This window comes from Canis lupus, chromosome 11, assembly GCF_048164855.1.
Source record: "Canis lupus baileyi chromosome 11, mCanLup2.hap1, whole genome shotgun sequence".
NCBI lineage: Eukaryota > Metazoa > Chordata > Mammalia > Carnivora > Canidae > Canis > Canis lupus.
The window spans coordinates 10957407-10980000 of NC_132848.1; the positions used below are offsets into that span (position 1 = coordinate 10957407).

Below are 22594 nucleotides of genomic sequence, written 5' to 3' on the forward strand. Positions count from 1 at the left end.
TTTTAAGCCCTAGAACCATAACTTGTTTTCTTGATGAAACCTGTATAAACGGGCAGGAGAGCTGTTTTAAAATCATATATGTAGGTATGTGAATGCATGTGTACCTGTGTAATATTACATATGTGTGTGTATATACATATAGAAATACATTTATACATATATATATTTTAACACTCATGCAGTTTTGAAAAGTAGGCACTTTTCTACAACACCCACCTGTCTGCAATACTTGCAGATTTGATTTTGTCTATGACAATGACCTGTTTGTTACAGCACATCGAGGTAGTTAGGGCAACCCCAAGGCTGGCACCAGGAGTTTTGGCAACTTCAACTAGCAGTGGCCCGGACGCTGTTGCCACAGAATCTACGGAAGAACACATTTCAGAAAACAAAACAAAATAAACCCAATAAGCAAAGAGACGCACGAAAAAATGTGGAGAATGTTCAATCTGATGTTGGTCTGTTACTGTTTTCACCAAAACGTACATTTCCCTCCAGGTAACATCCCCCCAAGCCAGTGATAACCCCCTAGGGCACCTCTTAGGACCCCTGCTGTATCCAGCTTGCATATCCAGTAATATGTGCACAGGTTTATCTCTTCAATTAAAATGTAAGCTTCACATTAGTTGGGATCATGTTTTGTGTATCTTTATGCCCTCTATATCACTTGGCACAGTCCCTAGAAATACTGGGTTTCCCAATAGAAGTTTTTCAAACATTTAGCACCTACTGTGGGTGGGTGGATGGATGGATGGGTGGATGGATGGATGGACGGATGGATGGGCGGGTGGGTGGATGGATGGGTGGATGGGTGGATGGATGGATAGGTGGGTGGGTGGGTGGATGGATGGGTGGGTGGATGGGTGGATGGATGGATGAATGGATGGATGGGTGGATGGATGGATGGATGGGTGGATGGATGGATGGGTGGGTGGATGGATGGGTGGATGGATGGATGAATGGATGGATGGGTAGATGGATGGATGGGTGGATGGATGGATGGATGGATGGATGGATGGATAGGTGGGTGGGTGGATGGATGGGTGGATGGGTAGATGGATGAATGGATGGATGGGTGGATGGATGGATGGGTGGTTGGATGAATGGATGGATGGATGGATAGGTGGGTGGGTGGGTGGATGGATGGATGGGTGGGTGGGTGGGTGGATGGATAGGTGGGTGGGTGGATGGATGGATGGATGGATGGGTGGATGGGTGGATGGATGGATGGGTGGATGGATGGATGGATGGATAGGTGGGTGGGTGGATGGGTGGGTGGGTGGATGGGTGGATGGATGGATGGATGGATGGGTGGGTGGGTGGATGGATGGATGGATGGATGGATGGATAGGTGGGTGGGTGGGTGGGTGGATGGATGGATGGATGGATGGATGGGTGGATGGATGGATGGATAGGTGGGTGGATGGATGGATGGATAGGTGGGTGGGTGGATGGATGGATGGATGGATGGGTGGATGGATGGGTGGATGGGTGGATGGATGGGTGGATGGATGGATGGGTGGGTGGGTGGATGGATAGATGGGTGGATGGATGGATGGATAGGTGGGTGGGTGGGTGGATGGGTGGGTGGGTGGATGGGTGGATAGATGGATGGATGGGTGGGTGGGTGGGTGGATGGATGGATGGATGGATGGATGGATGGGTTGGTGGATGGATGGGTGGATGGGTGGATGGGTGGGTGCGTGGATGAGTGAATGGATAGGTGATGGATAGGTGGGTGGATGGGTGGATGGATGAAGAGAGGAAATCTCTCATTAGCCAAACACGAGGAATGCATACAGTAAGTTGAATTTGTAAATCCTTTGGGTCTTTCCCTATTCTGGACCTGATCTAGGGTCACTTCACCCTCAGGAGTGACTTCACACCACACGTGCTTTATTTGTGGCTTGGAACCCTCCGTATCCCTTCAACTCCTATTTACCCTGGGGGACTCAGCGTAAACATCAATTGCCTCTGAGAAGCCTCTCCCGACTCATGATTTGGTGAGATCCCTGTCTCATGTGCTCCTACAACCTGCTGTTCTTCCTCTGTTGTGGTGCACAGCTCACTGCTTCCCTGTGGCCAGTGTTCATCACAGGCTTCTGTCCCTTGCCAGACTGCAAGCTGGCTGCGAAGGCAGAGATGACGCCTAGTTGATCACGACATCCTCAGTGCCGGGCATAACGATTGGCACACAGGACGTGAGCAATGAACAGTTGTTGAGTGAATGCACAAATAAACGAGAAAACTCATGAAGTTGCTTAAAGTTCAGAAGAGGCAGGTGAGAGCCTTGGACATGGAATTAAAACACCCACATTTCATTCTTTTTTTTTCACAATATTTTGATCATGGACAAGTTGCCAAAACTTTCCAAGTCAGCTTGCTTGCCTACAAAATGGTATCTTTCCCTCAGTGTTTATTTTGATGAAATCAATGTTTTGTTAGAGCATTCTGTACTTCACAAAGTGCTATACATAAAGACTATTGTTATTATTATTGCTATATTATGACCTCAAACATTTTATAAGACACATATTACAAAACTCTGTAATAGTTTTTTTGATTTTTTTTTTTTTAGTTTTTCTTTTTTTTGATTTTCAACTGCTCTTCATTAGTACGATTTTGTCTTTCTGCAAGTCCATCTTTATCACGGAGGTGACACTCAGATGTGGTGAGCTAGGACATCAGTATTCCTGTCGCTGTATGGACTGACTCACGACGCTGGACATTCTATAGGAAAGAGCCATTTTTAGCTTGTTATGAAACAAGATATTTCTTAAATAAGGTAAAGATGAGAACGTTCATGCCAATGACATTCATATTCTGGTGCTAAAGATTCTTGTATGCACTACATTTCTCAAATGATTGGTGATATCGCAGTAATTTAGTCCAAAAAAAAAAAATTAAGTGACCATTAGAACCGGTATCCCTTCCTGTCAATTCCAGGGCAGAACTCAGTAAGAATAGCTGGGAGGACCCAACACTCTGAGTTTACTAACAGGGCTTTTTGATTCTGGGGTGTTAGGACTATAATTTTCCCGTGAACCTAACTCTTGCAGCTGTGGCTCTCTCTGGTCTTGCTACCTTGCTGTGTTAGCACCTGACCTAGGTCCACTGACAACATGTGGCTTCTCTTCCTTCTCCCTCACTACCTGCTGTTTCTCTCCAGTGCCTCGCTTGGTCATGGTGCTGCCCCAGGTCCTGCTCTACTTCCACCTGGTGATCTATTGTGAGCGGGCCCCTTGGCTATGTGCGACAGTGGTTTGCACCTGCCTCAGTTGGGGCTCACTGGCCAGTCCTTGTAACCTCTGTTTTAGGGGTCCTTTCTTTACTAGGGTAGTCGATTCTGCAGACCTCTTAACTCTCACAGCCCAAGTTCTGTGACTAAGCCAAGTGCACAAAATCTGGTGCCTTGAGCTTCCCCCCCGCTGAAGTCTGCAACCTACATGAGCATGCAACCTGGCAAGGTCCCTTCTTGCTTAGGTTGACCTTCATGTCAGCTCTGGCCCAGGAGGGCCTTTTCTCATATTATCTTTATAGAACTTTAGAACTTAATGATTCAAGATATAATGGACACATTACCGTGGTTTCAGGTAATGTGATGCCCTGATAGTCACACACACACTGTGAAACGATCACCACAATAATAGAAGGAATAATTTTAGAAGGACTAATATCCGAAATCACTTCCCAGGACTGGCTGGATCTCAACAGATAGCTTTGCAAGGTGATAATCACATATAATCTTCCACTTGGTTTTCTCATATGGAAAGATAAACTTCTTTGGCTTAACAGATGGAAGTAATAAAGTTTTTTGCTACTTATAACTTAATCTCTTACTTAATGGCAGAAATTGGTAGTTGTTCCTTGGTATCCCATCTTCCCTTCTTTCTTCAGGGACATCAGTATTCCTGATTTCTTCAGGAATAAGCGGCTCAGCTAAGGGCATTTACCAGCCTCCTTTGCAGTGAGGTGCGTCTATGTGACCAAGTTCCAGTCAGTGGGAAGTGAGCTGTTCTGGATGTGCTCTTAAAAATGATGGATGTAAAAAAAAAAAAAAAAATGATGGATGTGTGGGGGAATCCCTGGGTGGCTCAGCGGTTTGGCCCCTGCCTTCAGCCCAGGGCTGGAGTCCCAGGATCGAGTCCCACGTCGGGCTCCCTGCATGGAGCCTGCTTCTCCCTCTGCCTGTGTCTCTGCCTTTCTCTCTCTCTTTCCCTGTGTCTCTCATGAATGAATAAATAAAATCTTAAAAAAAAATGATGGATGTGCTCTCCTCGATCTCATTTCTTCCTTGTTGCTGTTGCAGTGCAGGCCCTTAATTGGTGACCCATCTTCAGCCATGTAGACAAAAGCAGGGAGCCACGTAGAGAAGCTTAGGTTGCTGAAACCCTCTCTTCCCGGAGATTGGAGCTCTTCCAATAAATAAACTTCTATCATATTTAAGCTAGTATTTTAAGTTTGGGTCTTTGTTAAAAACTAAATCTATATCCTGGTAGGCCTTTTCGCTTGAGTCTATTCCTCCAATATATCTTTCTTGAATTGTTATTTTAAGAGGCAGGTATTTATAACTCGGCGTTTGCAGATGTAAGTTTTTTTTATAAAACCACAATCAACCATTACTTAGTACACATGATGTATTCATTTTTCTTAAAAGCATTGCATCATGATTAAAGATCAGAGCTTTTAAAGAGGTTATCAGCATATATGGATATTGTTTAAATATAAACTCTTACATTGCTTTTTTTCTCCTGGCCTATATTCGTTAAGGTCCTAAAAGTTATATTCTTGCATGGTTCTAACATTCCAGTTATGGCAAAGAATGAATATTAAACTTTTTCCTGTGGAAAGAAATGATAGGAACAGGGCTATCAAGAAACAGAGAAAAATATGAGCAAACCTGCAGGGAATTGATTACTCGCAAGAAGCTTTTTACTTTCTGTTCTTTAAGGATCTAATTAGTTGTTAAGAACGCTTTTGAGATGAAGGCAAAGCTCATCTATCAGGCTGTAGTGTTCTAGAAGAATGGAACAATCTGGAGAAATTGGAGGCAGACAGAAGGTCACAAAGAGCATGCTACATATTAAATGCACATGAGTAGCTAACAAAAATGGTTTAAGGAGGTCATGGGAGACCTTTGCTCCCCTCATCCCTTCAGCTTTGCACGTGCCTGTTAGTGTCCAACTATCACTGAATTGATCCTCCCATTTGGAGGAGGGTCTTGGGGTTAGACTGAGGAGAATGGGCTGAGTCTAGAACAAGCGTCATCTTCTCTTAAAGTAAAGGACGTGCATACACAGTTAAAGTGGCTTATGGGGGGTGGGGTGGGGAAGAAGCATGGAAAAAAATGTACCGGATCTTCTTCTGCCACCATTAATTTAGAAGAGAAGAGAGCTCATACCCCCAGCTGCTCTGCTTCACCTCCAAAGTAAGTTTCTCTTTAAGTAGTACTTTCCCCCATAAGGCTTCAGAGGATCAACAAGTGCAATATTTCCATTTGGGGGAGCCAGACGGGCAATGAATGAGTTTCTTTAAAACTAAAATGGAATGCTTCAGAACTCTGAGAAGAGAAATTTAAAGTCATGGTTAAGGGAAGAAGCGGTATGCTTCTAAGCTGGGCCTGGGGCTGGAAGCTGGAGGGAGATGCCTCACTATGCCACCAACTTACCATGTGGCTCAAGCCATCATTTCCTTTAGACCTCATTTCCTGCATTTGTAAAATAACTGGACTTTCATAAAAGCTCTCTAGCCCTGATTATCTACAACTCTACAGAGAAATAGCAATGCCAGGTAAGGAAAAGCCTAGGGAATCAGAAAATTCGAGAAGGTTAATAAACCTTATAAAAGTATGCAGTAGCTCAATTTAAATTCCAATACCCTACTAGTGAGTAGAAGAGGTGAACTGCTAGATATAAAAATGATTCTAGACAACCCATGTTTACGGAGATGGGTTGTAAGACCTCACACTTTTAAGTATTTTGATAACAACAATAACATCCTTTAAAGAGTGAGTTTAAGGGATGGTCTCCCATCTTTACACACCCATTATGTAATATAAAGATTTCATATTAAGAAATTTCCAGGGCACAACGTTAACTTTCTTTTTATTTTCTTTCTTTTTTTTTTTTTACAATGTTAACTTTCTAACAAGACTGTGTCACAGTGAAGTCCTAACTTACGCAGAGAAAAAATAAAGGTGCCAGGGAAAGGGAGGTATTTATCTTATGTTAAGATGACCAGGGATTTAAAATTTATTTTTAATTTAAATTCAATTTAGCAAACATGTATTGTATTATTAGTTTCAGGGGTAGAATTTAGTGATTCATCAGTTGCATATAATAGCCAGTGCTCATTACGTGAAGTGCCTTCCTTAATGCCTGTCACCCAATTTCCCCATCTCCCCGCCCACCAACCCTCAGTTTGTTTCCTATAGTTAAGAGTCTCTCAGAATTTGTTTCTGTTTTTATATTTTTATTTTTCCTTCCCTTCCCTTCCCCTATGTTTATCTGCTCTGTTTCTTAAATTCCACATAGGAGTGAAATCATACAGTATTTGTCTTCCTCTATTTCACTTAGCATAGTACCCTCTAGTTCCATTCCTGTCATCGCAAATGGCAAGATTTCATTCTTTTGATGGTTGAGTAATATCCCATTGTGTGTGTGTGTGTATGTGTGTGTGTGTGTGTGTGCACACACAAGGATGTGTGGGGATTGTTGATAACAGTTTACTGAATATGAGCTTAGCTTTCTATTCTTTCTCCTTAGTAGCCTAGTTTCACTTACCCATGATCACTCTTAGATTTATGCATCTAGTACATACCGTTCCCCTGAGCTCCCACTGCTACTACTGCCACCTTAAACAATTCTTGGGTGTTTCACGGGCACAACAAACACAGCATGTGTAGAACTGGTAGTGAGCCCACCACACTCCGTTGGCTATTCTCCCAGTGAATGACTGCCATTACACTCCACCGTGCAAACCAGAAACCTAGGAGTCATCTCAAGTTCATCCTCTTCCTCATCCTCACAAATTTCTCTTTCACTCTAATTCCTAACAGCTCTCAACTTCATCCTTTCTTTCTGTCTCCACAATCACTCTTTCAGCCCAAGTTACCATCATCTGGTACCCCCTCCTCCTCTCATGGCCTCCACCTTCCCAAACCAGTGATCATTTTAAAAGTGTGCCTCACACTGTGTTAACACCATGCTTAAATCCTTTCAGTGGCTGTTCCTACGAGGTAGAGCATTTCAACACCATCTACAAGGACCTACATCTGGCCTGCTTACCTCACCAGGTCTATTTCCCGCGATTCTGCTCTTGTTCTCTCTGCTCCAGCCCCCTACTTTTCTTTCATTTCTTTAAAAATGCCGGGATCCCTGGGTGGCGCAGCGGTTTAGCGCCTGCCTTTGGCCCAGGGCGCGATCCTGGAGACCCGGGATCGAATCCCACATCGGGCTCCCGGTGCATGGAGCCTGCTTCTCCCTCTGCCTTTGTCTCTGGCGCTCTCTCTCTCTCTGTCTCTCAGTCTTTCATGAATAAATAAATAAATAAAATCTAAAAATGCCATGTGCCTTCTTGTCTCTGGTCCCTTCTGTCTACCTGGAATGCTCCAACTCTCTTTCATTTCTCCTTCACCCACTTCTTCACCACTTCTTTGCTCAAATGTCACTTCCTTAGAGATTTCTGACTTGACCTGCAAACCATGTCTACCTTCCTGAGAAATGCATTAATAGAATCCTGTGCTTTTCCTTCACAGCACTTCTAATAAATGCAATTCAACAATCAGTTGTCTAATTGGCTATTTAGTTAATTGTTCTTTGATAAAAATGTAAGCTCCATGCAGCAGGGATTGTGTATGTCCTCCTCATGACCATGGTTCTCCACAGTCTATGATATCTATGTACATAGTAGGTGCTCAGTGATATTTGTTGATGAAACAAGTGGAAGCATGAACACCTATTATTTTATTTAAGGTGCTATGCTAAATATACTGATGATGCAGAAAGTTAATTTATATTCTCTTGCTTGAAGTAGTTCCAAGTATAGGTGGGATCACGTTAACTCTATGCTTAAATCCTTTCAATGGCTATTCTTGTCACCGGCTGTGTATACATATATAGATAATGTTGATGATGAAGAGTGTTCTTCTTGTGTCTAAATTCTAAGACTGCAAAATGAATTCCATCGAATGCCTCACAGTATCAGACTGAGAAGTATGTGACTTTATCTAGCAGTGAAAGAATTAGGGAACAATCCAGTGGCAGAAAGGTAACCCACCTTCTTCCAGATGGAACTTGAGCTCACTGGTCATTCCACCTCTAAAGTGGGTATTATGGTAGTTGAAAATGGTCAAGTAAATAAGCCATCTCGAGGGACGCCTTGGTGGTTCAGTGGGTGAGTGTCTGCCTTCGGCTCAGGATATGATTCTGGGGTCCTGGGATCGAGTTCCACATCGGGCTCCCTGCATGGAGCCTGCTTCTCCCTCTGCCTATGTCTCTGCCTCTCTCTGTGTGTCTCTCATGAATAAATAAATAAAATCTTCTTAAAAAAAAAAGCCATCTCCAGGATTATAAGCTCTTAAAAAGACCGCTGTCTTTTAAGGATTGACACAAAGGTCCTGTGCCTTAAAACCATGAAGAGACGTGAATGCTCTGGGTACCTGGGGAGGACATTGTCTGGTCCCAGAAGAATCTGTCAGACCAGCTTATCTGCAGAGGTCCCTAAGCAAATCATGTTGACTTACGGCTAAACAGAACCACAGAGGAGAATGTGCTTATTTGAATCAGGATCCTCACAAGAAACAGATGATACACTCAAATTAAGATACTTTGATGAGAGTTTAATAAAAAACTATTTGGAAAGATGTGAGAAGGTTAGAAGGGAACCACAGGGATAATGCAATATGCTCTGAGGCCAGAAGCAAAAAGCACCTTACTACACTGTCCTGAAGAAGCAAAGGATAGAGCTGTTAGTGAGAAAGGACTATGTGGAACGGGCTACCTGATGGAGCTGGCACCTGAAGTCAAAGGATGTAGCCAGCCTCAGTGAACCCATAGCAAGGCAGCCAGGAAATAACACTCTCCATCACTGTCCTCTCTTCCTCTCATCTCCTGCCATGATCCCTACTAGCTAAACCCAACTGGAGCCGAGGACATGAGAGCCCATTATGTAGGCCATGAAGGTCAGGGCACACAGTAGCATGGAGAAGAGTGGCGAGTGGCTCTAGAGGTAAAAAGGATGCTATCCTAGTTTGCATATATTTCCACTCAATTTCATTTCACAAACTCTGGAGGCTGCTTGCTTTAAACTAAATCTATAACATAAAGAAATAATCAGCAAGAAAAAAAGGAGCCTGCAAATGCCTTGCCCACAAGGGTTAATAGAGATGCTCTGAACTGCAAAAATGACTCAGAACTACAGGTAAATTGAAGGGGACAGAAAGTAGATTGGTAGTTGCCAGGTCTTGGGGGCAGAGGGGAATAAGGGGATGACGGCTTCAGTTTTGCATCTAGACAGAGCTGATGACTGCACAATGTTGTGCATGTGCTAAACGCTACTATTAAATTGTACACATTAAAGTGGTTAATTATATATTTTGTGAATTTTGCTTTAGTAAAAAAAAATATGAGCTTTCTGGAAACTGGGATAATAAAGGAAACCTGGTCAATTATGCAATTATCACCATTGCAAAGGGGGAGGTTTCCAATGGCTGTTCCTCGATCAAACCTCTGTGTCCTATCATTAAAATATGTTGAGGATAGTCCCCATTATACCAGTTAGCACCATGTATGTAAAATCCCATGGGAGAAATATCTATTAGAGCTCCCTGCTAGAAGCACAGGAAGGAGGCAACCCAGAGATAAGCTTTTTAGATGACAGAGAGGGGCACCTGGGTGGCTCAGTCAGTTAAGCATCTGCCTTTGGCTCATGTCATGATCCTGAGGTCCTGGGATCAAGCCCCACATCGGGCTCCCTGATCAGTGGGGAGTCTGCTTCTCCCTCTGTCTGTCTCCTCACTCATGCTCTTTCTCTCTCTCTGAAAGAAATAAATAAAAATCTTAAAAAAATAGACAACATAGAATTTGATCTGAATGTTTCTCAGCTGCCTTTATTTTAATGGGCTCTAAGAAAACAACAAAACTATTTTAGCAAGTAAGCTTTCTAGCATTACCCATGTGGCAGTTACTTTCTGCATCACAGGAGGGGATCTACAAATGCTAACGTTTAATTGATCGTTAGCCTTTTCTGGCAATTGCTTTCTGTAATAAATGTTTCCCCACAACAACATCAAGGAGCGAATACTGCCTCGTGGTATTAAGCCTATTTCCCTAGTCGCCACCTAATTCCATTTACAGGAGGCCCTATGAAAAGTGGGAGTCCAAAAGCCCTGGCTTTATTCCAAGATGTCTAATAAGATGCATAGCAAAAGTAAAAGCAAGCAGACAGGCTGGATGGATGAGGCACCCTTATTTAAGAAAGTGCAAGAGGGAAAAATGGAGTGTGTCAAAATGAGAAAAATAAACAGAAGAAAAAGCAGGAAGAAATAATCAAGAGCCCATCCCCTGACAGAAGATTAGTTTGTCCTGCCTAAGTAAAGCATGGTTGAGAAAAAGGGATCACGCAGATATAAATTATTCATGGTTAAAGACAGCTCAGTCATTAAGATATTTACACTAAGGCTGAAGCCCTTGCACGCTGTGTTGATTTATGGGCTACATAATTACATAAGATACGCTGATGACTGTTTGCATGGGAAACACTCTGGATTTTTTATTTTGTTAATCAGTTTTCCCACTCTGAGCCCTGCATTTCAATCAGAGCACAAGGCTTGATTAGAACCTCCCGGAGTGGCAGAAAGACTGCGTGGTATTATTAGCTTTGCCTGCCTTACATTCATTCTGATAAAAAGTACCTTTGGGGTGCTTTTCAATTTACCCATTAGTTAAAAGTATTTTTATTAGTGATAGCCTATTCCAATAATGCTACGAATAATTTCAATCTCTTTCAGATGAGCTAAACTCGTATAAAAATTTTTTTTTTCGCTTTCAAAAATACTGCCAATTTATTTTTGCTTTATTGAAATACACTGCTTGGGAAATAGTCCCAATACAACAGGGCGTACCTTTCATGTTCAAATGAGCTTTATCTTAAATCCTAAGTTTTTCCTAGGGAGTTAAAGGAGACGATTTGCATAGTTAACTCTATTGTAAGAAGAGTCCAAAGTAAGTGAAACTCAATAATATGTCCCATGCTAACTTGAGTTTGGCTCAAGCATGGTTGATGACTGACTTCTGTTCTCTGCAGCAGCTTGCTCTGGTAATTGTATTACCTTCAGAATATCTTGGCCTAAAGCCAAGATTTTTGCCCTGGAAAAAAAAAAAAAAAAAAAAAAAGAATATCTTGGCCTCCCTCCCTGCATTTTACATGACTGACATTTTTCTGTACCCTGCTTATTGGCTTCTAGTGTTTTTAAAACTATTCATTGAAGTATAACAAACATCCAGAAAAATCCATAAATCATTAATTAGCTACTTGATAAATTTTCATACACGGAACACACCTGTGTACCTATACCCAGATCCAGAAATAGAACAGTACCAGCATCAAAGAATCCACCCGGCGTACATTCCTTTAAATCACTCCCTTGTCCCACAGGTAACCACTACCTCGATCCCGTCAGCACAGGTTGGTATTGCTTATTTTTGTACTTTTTAAAAACAGACTCAGTTTTTACTCTTCTGATTCTGGCTTTTTCTGCTCAATGTTAGGTTAGCGAGATTCATACTTATTGTTGGGAGTAATTTCAGGCCATTCATGGTCATTGCCAAATAATATTCCATTAGGTGGATATGCCATAGTTTAATCCATTCTACCATTTAGGTATTTTCCGGTTCGGGGCTGTTACAAATATTGCTGCCATGAACATCCTATGTCTCCTGGTGAACACAGGAATGGATTCTGTGGGAGTCGTAACTAGGAGTGAATTGCTGGACTGTAGGGTAGGAATACGTCAACTCAAGCAGACACTGTCAAAGAGTTTTCCAGAGCATTGTAGTAGTTTATCTCCTAACCAGCAGGGAATGAAAGTTCCAGTTGTTTCCCATGCTTGTCACCTCTTGTCCTGGTCAGTCTTTGCCGCTGTAGCCATTAGGTAGGTATGGGAGTGGTATCACGTTGTGATTTCCATTTGCATTTGTTAAGCAATCTTTCCTGGCTTATTGGTCACTTGGAGAACTTTTTTTTTTTTTTTTTATAAAGTGTCTGCTCAAGTCTTTCCTCCCAACTTTCCATTAAGCTGTCTGGCCTATTGACTTGTGGGAATTCAAAAATAACATCTTCTGATATGAATGCTTTATTGAATACATAGTCTGCAAATATATTTTTCCCCTCTATGGCTTACCATTTTAGACTTTTAATGGTGTCTTTTAATGAAGAGATGTTCATTATTCTTTTTTTTTTCTTTTATGGTACTTTCTGTGCTTTCTATAGGAAACCTCTGCTTACTATCAAGTTGTGATGATGTTATCCCATACTTTTTCTTCGGGCTTTATTATTTAATTTTCACATTTAGATAGGTAAGCCATCTGAACTGATTTCTATATATGGCCTGGGGCAGGGCCATGATATAGTTTTTTGCACTTGGATATATCTGCCCCATCGTCATTATTTGAAAAAACAAAACAAAACAAAAACCCTTTCTTTCCTCACTGCACTGCAATGTCACCTGTGTCAAAAACTAGATGACTATATATGTATAGCTCTGTTTCTGGACACTCTTTTCTGTCACATGGGTCAATTTGTCCTTCTTATGCCAGTACCACATTGTCTTAATTATTTAGCGCTTTTTAAAAAAAATTGTATTTATTTATTTGAGGGAGAGCAAGAGAGAGCATGGAAGGGGAGGGGCAGAGGGAGAGGGAGAAGCAGGCTCCCTGCTGAGCAAGGAGCCCCATGTGGGGCTCGACCCCAGGACTCTGCGATCACGATCTCAGCCGAAGGCAGAGGCTTAACAGTCTGAGTCACCCCCAGGCGCCCCTACTCTAGCTTTTTAATAGATCTTGAAATACAGTAGTGTAAGTATTCTGATTTTGTTTTTCTTCTTCTAGATAGCCCTGGCTTTTCTTGGCCCTTTGTAGAGTGATGTTTCACCATGGATTTAGTTCAGGGGAAACTAGAACCCAGTAACTAAATAAATGAAGGCATTTAGGCCCCCAGCTGACGGAATAATAATAATTGAAATAATCATGTTAGGATTTACATGGAGGTTTCATTATTAAATTTTATAGACTGACATGGTACAGATATTTAAACTTGTTTTATAGGATACTAACAAGAGTCTTCCAACTTCAATCTCAAGCTCTAATCTTATCCTATTTATATAGATAATAGTTTTTAAACTTTTAAAACAGAGGACAAGTAAAATAAGATCACAAGATTTCTTAAAGAAATTTATGAGCTCAGGGATGCCTGGGTGGCTTAGTGGTTGAGTGTCTGCCTTCAGCTCATGTGGTGACCCCGGGGTCCTGGGATCAAGTGCTCCATCGGGCTCCCCGCAGGGAACCTGCTTCTCCCTCTGCCTGTGTCTCTGCCTCTCTCTGGGTCTCTCATGAATAAATAAAGTCTTAAAAAAAAAGAAATTTATGAGCTCAGGCATAGTGAGTCAGGGCACACTTTGTAGACAATGCCATGTCTTTTACTGCATAAGCTCCAGAAGCTTCCATTTCCACTGTCAGTACTAATGTGATGACTTTTTAAAAATAAGCATAATTCTATCTACCAGGAGCAAGCTTTTGGGAAACTCACAAAATTTGTGTCCTATTTGCTTTAAAAAATGTACACAGTCAAATGAACCTGGCATTTAAGTGACCAACGCCAAAAGGAAAGTAGAAATATTTGCCACAAAGTGAAAAATTCTTTGCCCTGAATGTTAAAAAGATTTGGCATTTACACAGGGCTACGGTGTAATCATCATATTCCTTATCATCACTCTCCAAAAGTCTGATTCCTCCTCAGTCTAAAAATAGTCAGTGTCAGGTTTTCTGAGCTGTATAAGTGATCCACACAAAAAATGGGATGAATCTCCATCAGATTCTGCTGAGGCAGAGAAACTACTAAGTAGGAATAAGTGTCTGCCAGCCTGAAAAAGAATTCCTACTACTCAGGATTCTTAACCTCCTAAGACTAAGAGTTAGAGTCGGTCAAGAAGAGGAAAGGGCTCAATAGCAAGATATGTATTCTCTCTGGCCTCCTGTGCTAGATTTGGCCTTATGTATACAGTTAAGAAAAGGTATCCTAATTCCCTAGGAACCAGATCTGAAATAAGACAAATGAATACCAACCACACAGACATCCTAAAAGCCAACTTACTTGTATGTTGCCAAAATGTGCTTAGAAAAATTTAAAGCATCTATGTATTTGACTCACCTTGAGTGTTTATAGGAGGTAAAGACAGCACTTAAAGAAAGCAACACTGGGCAAATGTATAGACCCAAAGACATGGCTAGATAAAAAACAAGGAAAAATAAAGTGACCATCATGTATTAAAACCATAATGCGGGGGGCACCTGGGTGGCTCAGCAGTTGAGCATCTGACTTCAGCCCAGGGTGTGATCCTGGGGTCCCGGGATGGAGTCCAGCCTCAGGCTCCCTGTGTGGAGCCTGCTTCCCCCTCTGCCTGTGTCTCTGCTTCTCTATCCATCTGTGTCTCTCATGAATAAATAAATAAAAACTTAAAAAAAGAAGAAAACATAATGCCTTGCCAATGAGGAAGCAAAGGAAGTCTCACCAGGATATCAACAGTGCAAAGGTGCTAAAAGCACCCCCTGCCCCCTTCAGCTTGGGACAATGGTGACCACTGAATAGGAATAATAAGCACAGAGTCTAGTGTTTTGAATCTGGTGGGTCCTCGATAAATACTGACTTCTTAATCATAAATAAGTAAAATTTCTAATTAGAAAAGTTTGACATAGCTGGAAAAGATAGAAAATAATTTGGATGTCAGATCTTAAAAAAAGTTTAGACAGGTTATAATGATGGGTAAATACTCAGAAATTATTTGCTAGCCTAAGTGATGATATGCCTTCCATCTTCACTGTGAGCTATAGTTTACAAAGTGCTTTCATATATATCATCATGTTCTCTTTGTCACAACAACCCTCTGGGATGGGATGGTCATTTTAAATGCTCTCCAGGTAATTCTATTGTGCATTAAGGGTGGAGGACTCCTACTTGAGGCTGAGGGCTTGGTTGGCAGGAAGCAGTCTGCTATTAGAAGTGTTCAAATAGAGCTTGGTAAAGAAGGTCCTGAAGGGATTCCAGCGTTGGATAGTGGTCCAAGCAGATGATGCTGAGATTCATTGTGGTGTGTTAACTTTAGAGAATACCATCTCCTGGGAGCCTTATATGTCTTCAGAAGCATGTTTTGAACCTCATCTTTTCACTTATACAGTTAGATAGGTCTTCTATAGGCATCTGTTTCTTGGCCAGAGAGGGTGTTTGAAGGTGACAAATGGCCTTTTATGCTACCATAAGAGAAACTGGAACGACTCCTGAAATATTTTGAAAGATGAAAGTAGAGAACTTCTGTAAACCAGTGCACACAGCAGAAAGAATAGCCAAGAAGTTCTGCAGTGAACTTGAGAATCTGTGGAGTCCAAGCACATTTTGTGCATGACTGTCGAATTAAGGAGGCGAGAGCCTTTGCGAAAGGTCAAGAGCTAACAAACTGTTCAATTTGAAGTCCTTCATTGTGGAACCCTGACTCAGATGATGGTGCCATGATATCACTCATGATGTCTTTATTATGTTAGGAAGTAAGCCGAGACCCTACCTTGCGAGTATACTTGTCTTCCTTTTCCTGAACTATCTATTCCTCTGTCTTTGGAGATAGCTAGAACCTAACACCTCTGGTTGGCTATGGAGATTCGGGCTGTAGATGCAGTGCTGGGGAATCTGTGAAGATGTTTCTGGGTAGGCACGAGATTTTAAGAGGCCAAAGACAAAATAGGTGAAAGGATTTCTGGATTCCTAGGCCTCACTCTCTTAGTCTGAGTAGCTTTACAATAATTTGTATCAATAAAAATGCTTGAGTGATTAAACAGTAGTAATTAATTCACTGTCTACTTTCTTCCTCTTACTCAGAACTGTTAGGTGCTTAATATTAAATATTTGATGTTCTGGGATTTTTTTTTTTCTTGCTCAATAATGCACCTAAGCCTAAAATGATTACATTTTACTATTTTTTTTGAAGGATTTTATTTATTTCTTTTAGAAAGAGAGAGAGTCTGTGTGCATGAGCATGAAGAGGAGCTGAGGGAGAGGCAGAGAGTCACAAAGAGACTCCACGCTGAGTACAGAGCCTGACATGGAGCTCGATTCAGGACCCTGTGATCATGACCTGAACCGAAACCAAGAGTCACAGGCTTAACTGATGGAGCCACCCAGGTGCCCCTCAAATGATTATATTTTAAATAATCAGATTTCATTTTTATTTTTAAATATTCCCTGGAGGTCTTTTATTTTTGAAAGAATGTTAACTGAGTCTTACATTTCAATTTCAGGATTTTTGGTTTAGAATATATAAAGATGTATTTCATTACTTTTTCTGCTGCTTTCAAAGCTTTTGTCCACACTTAAAATATTTACTATTTCATACATTGGTTATAATGACTGTCAGTCTTCTGTGGGCACACGATCAGATTTGTGAGGTCAGTCTGAATCCTAGGTTTAACACAATATTATCTGTGTGAATTTGGGCAGTAAGTGTAACCTCTTCAAGACAATCACTTCATTTATGAAAAATAAGGATAATGATTCGTATGTCACAAGATTGCTATGGCAATTAGAATTGATAAAATAGGTAAAGTACTTTGCACAGTGCTTGGCAGAAATGAACCCTACACAAATCATTAGTTCTCTCCTTTGCTACTTCCTGGGATAAACCTAGGATATGCCGATGTCACCTATGCTGCTTAATTAACTTCCTAATTAATATGAAGAATTACTTTTTTTACTTAGCTCCAGAAAGATAAAAAATTCTTATAACAGTGAATTAAATTATTACTTATATGTTTATTTTTCAAGTGAGTTTAAATAAGTGTTTAAGTGTTTTTCGAATGTACAATGCAGTGATGTTGTCATTAAGAGAAAATTCTAACAGAATAGAAAGGAGAAGCAGGATGACAGAGCTGGACAGTATTCTATTATATCATCAGTTCGATTTCCATGTGTCTTTCCACTTACTTAGCTTTAAATACTGTAAATGATTCAGTATTCCTCTCTCTCTGCAATTTCAGATTACACTGCTATGGATTTGGTTTTATAATCTATAACTAATGAGTCCATATCTCAGACAAGATACTCAAGAAACACCTACATGGGAACCTCTGAACTGTACGGTTTTGAAAATTAAATTAATTTTCATTTTTTTTCACAGATGGGATATTTAGTATATCTGCCAAATGAGATCTTCAGCTGGAATGACCACACTAAAATCTACCTCTGGGTCCCAAATGCCCTCCTGAATATGAGAATTCCGAGGGTAAGGCTGCCAAACTTCTACTACAATTCTGTTTGGATAGGAGGGCTCAAATGAGGCAGATTCTGCAAGGTAAATGTCCCACTTGGCACAAACCTATCCTTTAAGGGACTCAACCAGATGCATTCAAGTAAGGAAATCATTCATCTCTTGAGAAGTAAGAGGCCCTAGAGCATCCCAAAGCATGTCTCCACAGTGTGAGACATCTCAGATGGAGTCTGTAGCAAAATTGCAAAGAGGTCTTAAGAAGCAAGCAACCAACGCCAGGAACTCAAGTGCATAAGGCAAGAAGGCCGGTGAGATTTTCCAAGTGTGCTACTGAAATATTGCTGGAGTACCCGACCTTGTTCTTGTGAATTAATGATAACCATCCCTCCCTCCTCTCTGAGAGAGAGAATGTATGTAGCTTAATAGTATTTATTTTTAAAGCCTCTCGAAAGCCACAAACTTAAACATAATGCCAGGATCAAAGTCTCCAATGAGCCCAACATGTCACGTCTCAAAAACTTGTTTGTTCAAATATGTGATACTTATCTGGAATCACATCTAGGAGTGTCTAAGAGAATCTTCCTCTTACCAGTGTCTGCAAGGCTCAGGTCTCTGTGAAAGGTATGGAATATGACAGAGGTTGGACAGGGAGCACAACAGATTTACATTCCCGATTAATAACAATAGGATCTTCAAATGATCTCAACTGCAGACTCAGCTTTCAACCAGCCAAGACTCAATAGCAGGTCAACTTGCAGAAGCTATGGATTTAGGAACTTCCATCATAAAGACTCACATTTGCTACTTTGTTAAAACAAGGATCTTCTACAAGAGGAGGGCTGGACACAGGGTGAGTGATACAGGCCACTTTGTACTCTAATCCCAGCACTTCCCAATCTTCGAAGAACTGTAGAGAAATCATTTGTTGCTTGTACCCTAGTGCACCTAATTAGGGGGGAGACTGATACATTCCCTAAAAGTCTCTATCTGCAGACTAATGTTTACGGTTTGACTCTAGAGCTGTGGTGTTCCAGAATCACTGAAATAGCTAATGAAAATTTGGGCAGGATATCCACTGTGGGCAGGGGCCAGAGAGTCACCAGAAATCCTTCCAAGGAGCTCTCTGGGATTCAGGCACCTTGATGCATTTGTCTATTACCTGGAGGAAATGCTTCTGGAAGGGAAGGGAAAGGAAGGAGAGGGAGGGTGGTGGCCAGGGAAGGGGAGAGTAGAGAGGAGGGGGGAGGAGAAAAAGAAAGAGGTAAGGGAAAGGAGAGGAGAGGGAAAGAAAGAGAAGAATGAGTAAGGATATCAGAATAGGAACATGAGGTGGTTACTTAAGACTTTATTGCACCTTTTTTTTTTCACCTTTTACTATATTACCTTCGGAGTTTTTCTGAGATGAGTAAATATTTATTCCCAATTTAGTGAAGTAAAGTAGATGCACCGTCCTTAAGCTGTTTGTATTTCATTCATTCATCACGCAGATACTGTGCATACAGTGGTGAAAAATATATGGTGTCCCCGTCCCCACCCTTTTGGTGCCTAGAGAGTGGTGGAGGAGACCTCGGATGAGCTCACCAACCAATTAGCATTTTAGTGGTGATAATTACTGTGAAGGAAAAGTAAGGTTTCTCTGGGGCAAGTAAAAGAGGGAGACCTAACTGAAACAGGGAAGGTGCAGGGGAAGTTTTCTCAGAGAAGTAGGACAGGGAAGCTGAGACATTAAAAGTCATGTTCAAAATAGCTGCGTGAAGAGTGTGTTCATGTGCAATGGCTGGAGAATCATGGCTGAGGCAGGGGGAACAGAACTGGCAAAGTCCCTGAGGATGGGAGCCTGGGATGGGGGTGGGGCTTTAAGAAAAAGGAGGCCTGGGACTCCAGGAGAAGAGAGCTTCTGGGAAACCATGGAGGATAGAGGTGGGGACAGCTCTGGGTCTGAACATGCAGGGATTCATAGGCCAGAGTCTACCTTTATTGGAAGTGCAGTGGGGCCACACTGAGTTAAGGGGGGCCTGGTGTGGTGAGTGCATGGAAAGGTGGCTGTGGCTTCTGCAGGAGCACATATTTGCCCAGGAGTGGGAGCGGGTGAAGAGGAGACAGGCCAGCCAGGAGGTGACTGGGAGAGAAAGGATAAGGTGCAGAGGACCCACTGCATCTGTGAGTGAGAGGCAAGGACAAGTGTGCCGAGAGCCAAAGTGGACCGAGCTGGGAAACTGCAGGAGAAGCACAGGCTAGGTGTGAACAGGGGGAGGGAAAATGAAGCCTGGCCCAGGGGCCTGGCTGGGGACCAGATGGAGGTACCACCACCTGTGATGGGGAAGATGGGAGAACGGGCCAAGGGGAGGATTCAAGTTCAGTTCTCAACAGTTAGCTCCAGGGATTATCCTATAAATGTGCCATTAAGACTGCTCTGGTGGTTAAATCACTTTAAGCAAAGCTTCTGGAATCAGACATAACAGTTTGAATTCTGGCTCTGTTATACTCTCTGTAGGCAAATTATTTTATTATCTCTGTTTCCTGCAATGGGGATACATACGCCCTTACCTCTGAAGGTGAGACTGCAGTGAGATAATGTTTATAAAATGCTTTGAACAGAACAGGTACTTGGTAAATGGTAGTTACTATCACTATAATTTGCTAATAGTGGCATATCATGGTAGAGAAAAAGCTGAAATTTGACTTTGACACTTATAATAACTGTGTCATCCAGGCAAATCATGTACGTTAGATTTCTCATTTTTCAAACAGCCAAAATCCTTTCTTTCCTTCAACACAAGGTATATAAAAAAACAGTAATAATAACTCTAACATCCTAGATTTAGCCTTGAACCTCTAACTGGAATGAAAGGTTCTTTCTGTGTACCACAAGGAAGAGAAAATTAGGAATATTTAGTCTGTGGCTGCGGGAGCTCTGTGAAAAACAGCACTGGGGCTGGGGGTACCTGGGGGGCTCAGTGGGTTAAGCGTCTGCCTTCAGCTCAGGTCATGATCCTGGGGTCCTGGGATGGAGCCCTGCTCAGTGGGGAGCCGGCTTCTCCATCTTCCTCCACCCCTACCCGTTTGTGATCTCTCTCTCTTTCTCTCTGTCATATAAATAAATAAACCTTAAAAAAACCCCAAAACCCAGCACCATGAAGAGAACTGTACCTTAGGGCAAAGCCTTTATTTAAAGTTGGTCTCCTGAGAGGGAACTAAGAGTTGCCCAACATACACAAACATTAACTACAAAGCTCTTACCTAATATTCTAGAAATGTAAATATTTCTTCAGCATTAAACATTAAATATGTGATGATCATGAAGCACATGCTTTGATTTGTTCACTTAAAGTGCAAATGAATTTACCAGCTTATGAACCGACCTACTGTTGTAGAAGTCCTGTAGATTCTGGTAATCAGAAAGCCTCAGACTCGCATGGTCAACGTCATCCTTTCAGGCTTTCTCAAACAACAAGAGGAAGTATGGTGTAATAGAGGTAAGAGAAGGATAAACTAGGATAGTGATGGTGAAGTGCCCTGTAGGCTAAACGTGTTCTAAGCACATGAGAAGGTATTTTGAATATTATTACATTTAGGGGAAAGGTAGACTTAACATGAATTACTCCCTATTTATTTGTTCATCCATTTGTTCAGTCAACCAAGAGACAAATAGTATCTTCCAGGTATACGGCACAGCAGAGGATACAATATGGGTATGAAATAGTCCCTGCCCTCAAGGAGTTTATAATCTCCTAGAGGAGAGAGAGTCATGCACATAAACGACAGTACTAAGCTCAGTGGGATAAAGACTATAAAGAGATGTATGGGGCGCCTGGGTGGCTCGGCCCGTTAAGCATCTGCCTTCGGCTTAGGTCATGATCTCAGTGTCCTGGGATAGAGCCATCCTTGGGCTCCCTGCTCTAAGGGAGCCTGCTACTCCCTCTCCCTCTGCTGCTCCCTCTGCTTGTGCTCTCTCACTCTCTCTCTCAAATAAATATGTAACATCTTTAAAATAAAAAAAAGAGGTGTATAAAAAAAGACATCATAGAAGTTAGAATGACAGAGAGGTTGCTCCCAGCTGGACTCGCTAGATTTAGCTTCAAGAAATAGAAGTTGAAAGGCTGAAATAGAGTGGGAGAGCTCACAGAACAACAAAAATAGTAACAATAATAAAAGCAGATTTTTTATTTCTATGTGGGCAAGGAATATGCCAAATGCTTTAAATGTATTAACAACACTAATCACCATGGTAATCATAGGATGGCACTATGGCTGTGATGAAACCCCATTTTACAGATGGGGAAACTGAGGCTTAGAAAGGTGACACACCTAGTAAGTTGCACTGCCAGCAATCAAACCTGAGTCCTTTTAATCACTACATGGTACAGGTGGGATGAAAGCCATGAGGAAACACACAACAATGGTAAAACATCGTTCACAAATGATTAAATGTCCAGTGGGGCTGAATGAAGCATGGGATTTTCCGAAGATACAACAAAAAATGAAGCTAGAAAGGTAGGTCAGGAAAAGTTTGGGTACAGCCTGAGTCTCAGAATAAAGAGTTTGAACTTTACTTTATAGCTAATGAGTGGGGAGATGTCCACCATGAGGATGGTGGTAGTTGTCCCAATAGATGATAACATTGTGAGAGAGTATGTTCAGAGACAGGAAACGTATAGAGGTTGAGGGAAAACTTTAGGATTGGCTCTTTGCATTATACTTGCTTTAAAATAAAATAATTCTGTAGGAGGTGTGGTCTGTTCAGTCATTCTGAATTACTTACTTCATTACTATTACTACTGTTACTTCATTCAGAAGACATGAATTACTCCATTAGATGCTCTAGTGATTTCGAGCAGGATTACTGCTGGGTGGTGGTGCCCTCATAGATATCAGGTGAAAACCTGCTGGCTTTTCTGTTTCCTATTTTACTACCAACACAACGCCTTCAGGTGATGAGAACTAGAATCTACAGAAAGAAGAGACTGGGTATTGGTGTGTCCTAAAGGAAATTTGTATGAAAAGTTTGATCTCAATCTGCTTCTGAGAATTCACAGTGGAAAATTCTTTATTCATCTTTAAAGGAAACCA

At 41.6% G+C, this 22594-nt stretch overlaps 1 protein-coding gene across 19 annotated transcripts in view; it reads right to left on the minus strand.

Moving 5' to 3' along the window:
* GRIP1 (glutamate receptor interacting protein 1) overlaps positions 1 to 22594 on the minus strand; it is a 658587-nt gene that overhangs the window by 92952 nt on the left and 543041 nt on the right. For all 19 annotated transcript variants that reach the window (XM_072843166.1, XM_072843164.1, XM_072843159.1 and 16 more), the window contains one exon: positions 217 to 364. In XM_072843166.1, the coding sequence (XP_072699267.1) occupies positions 217 to 364 (148 nt within the window). The remainder of the gene's footprint in view (positions 1 to 216; positions 365 to 22594) is intronic.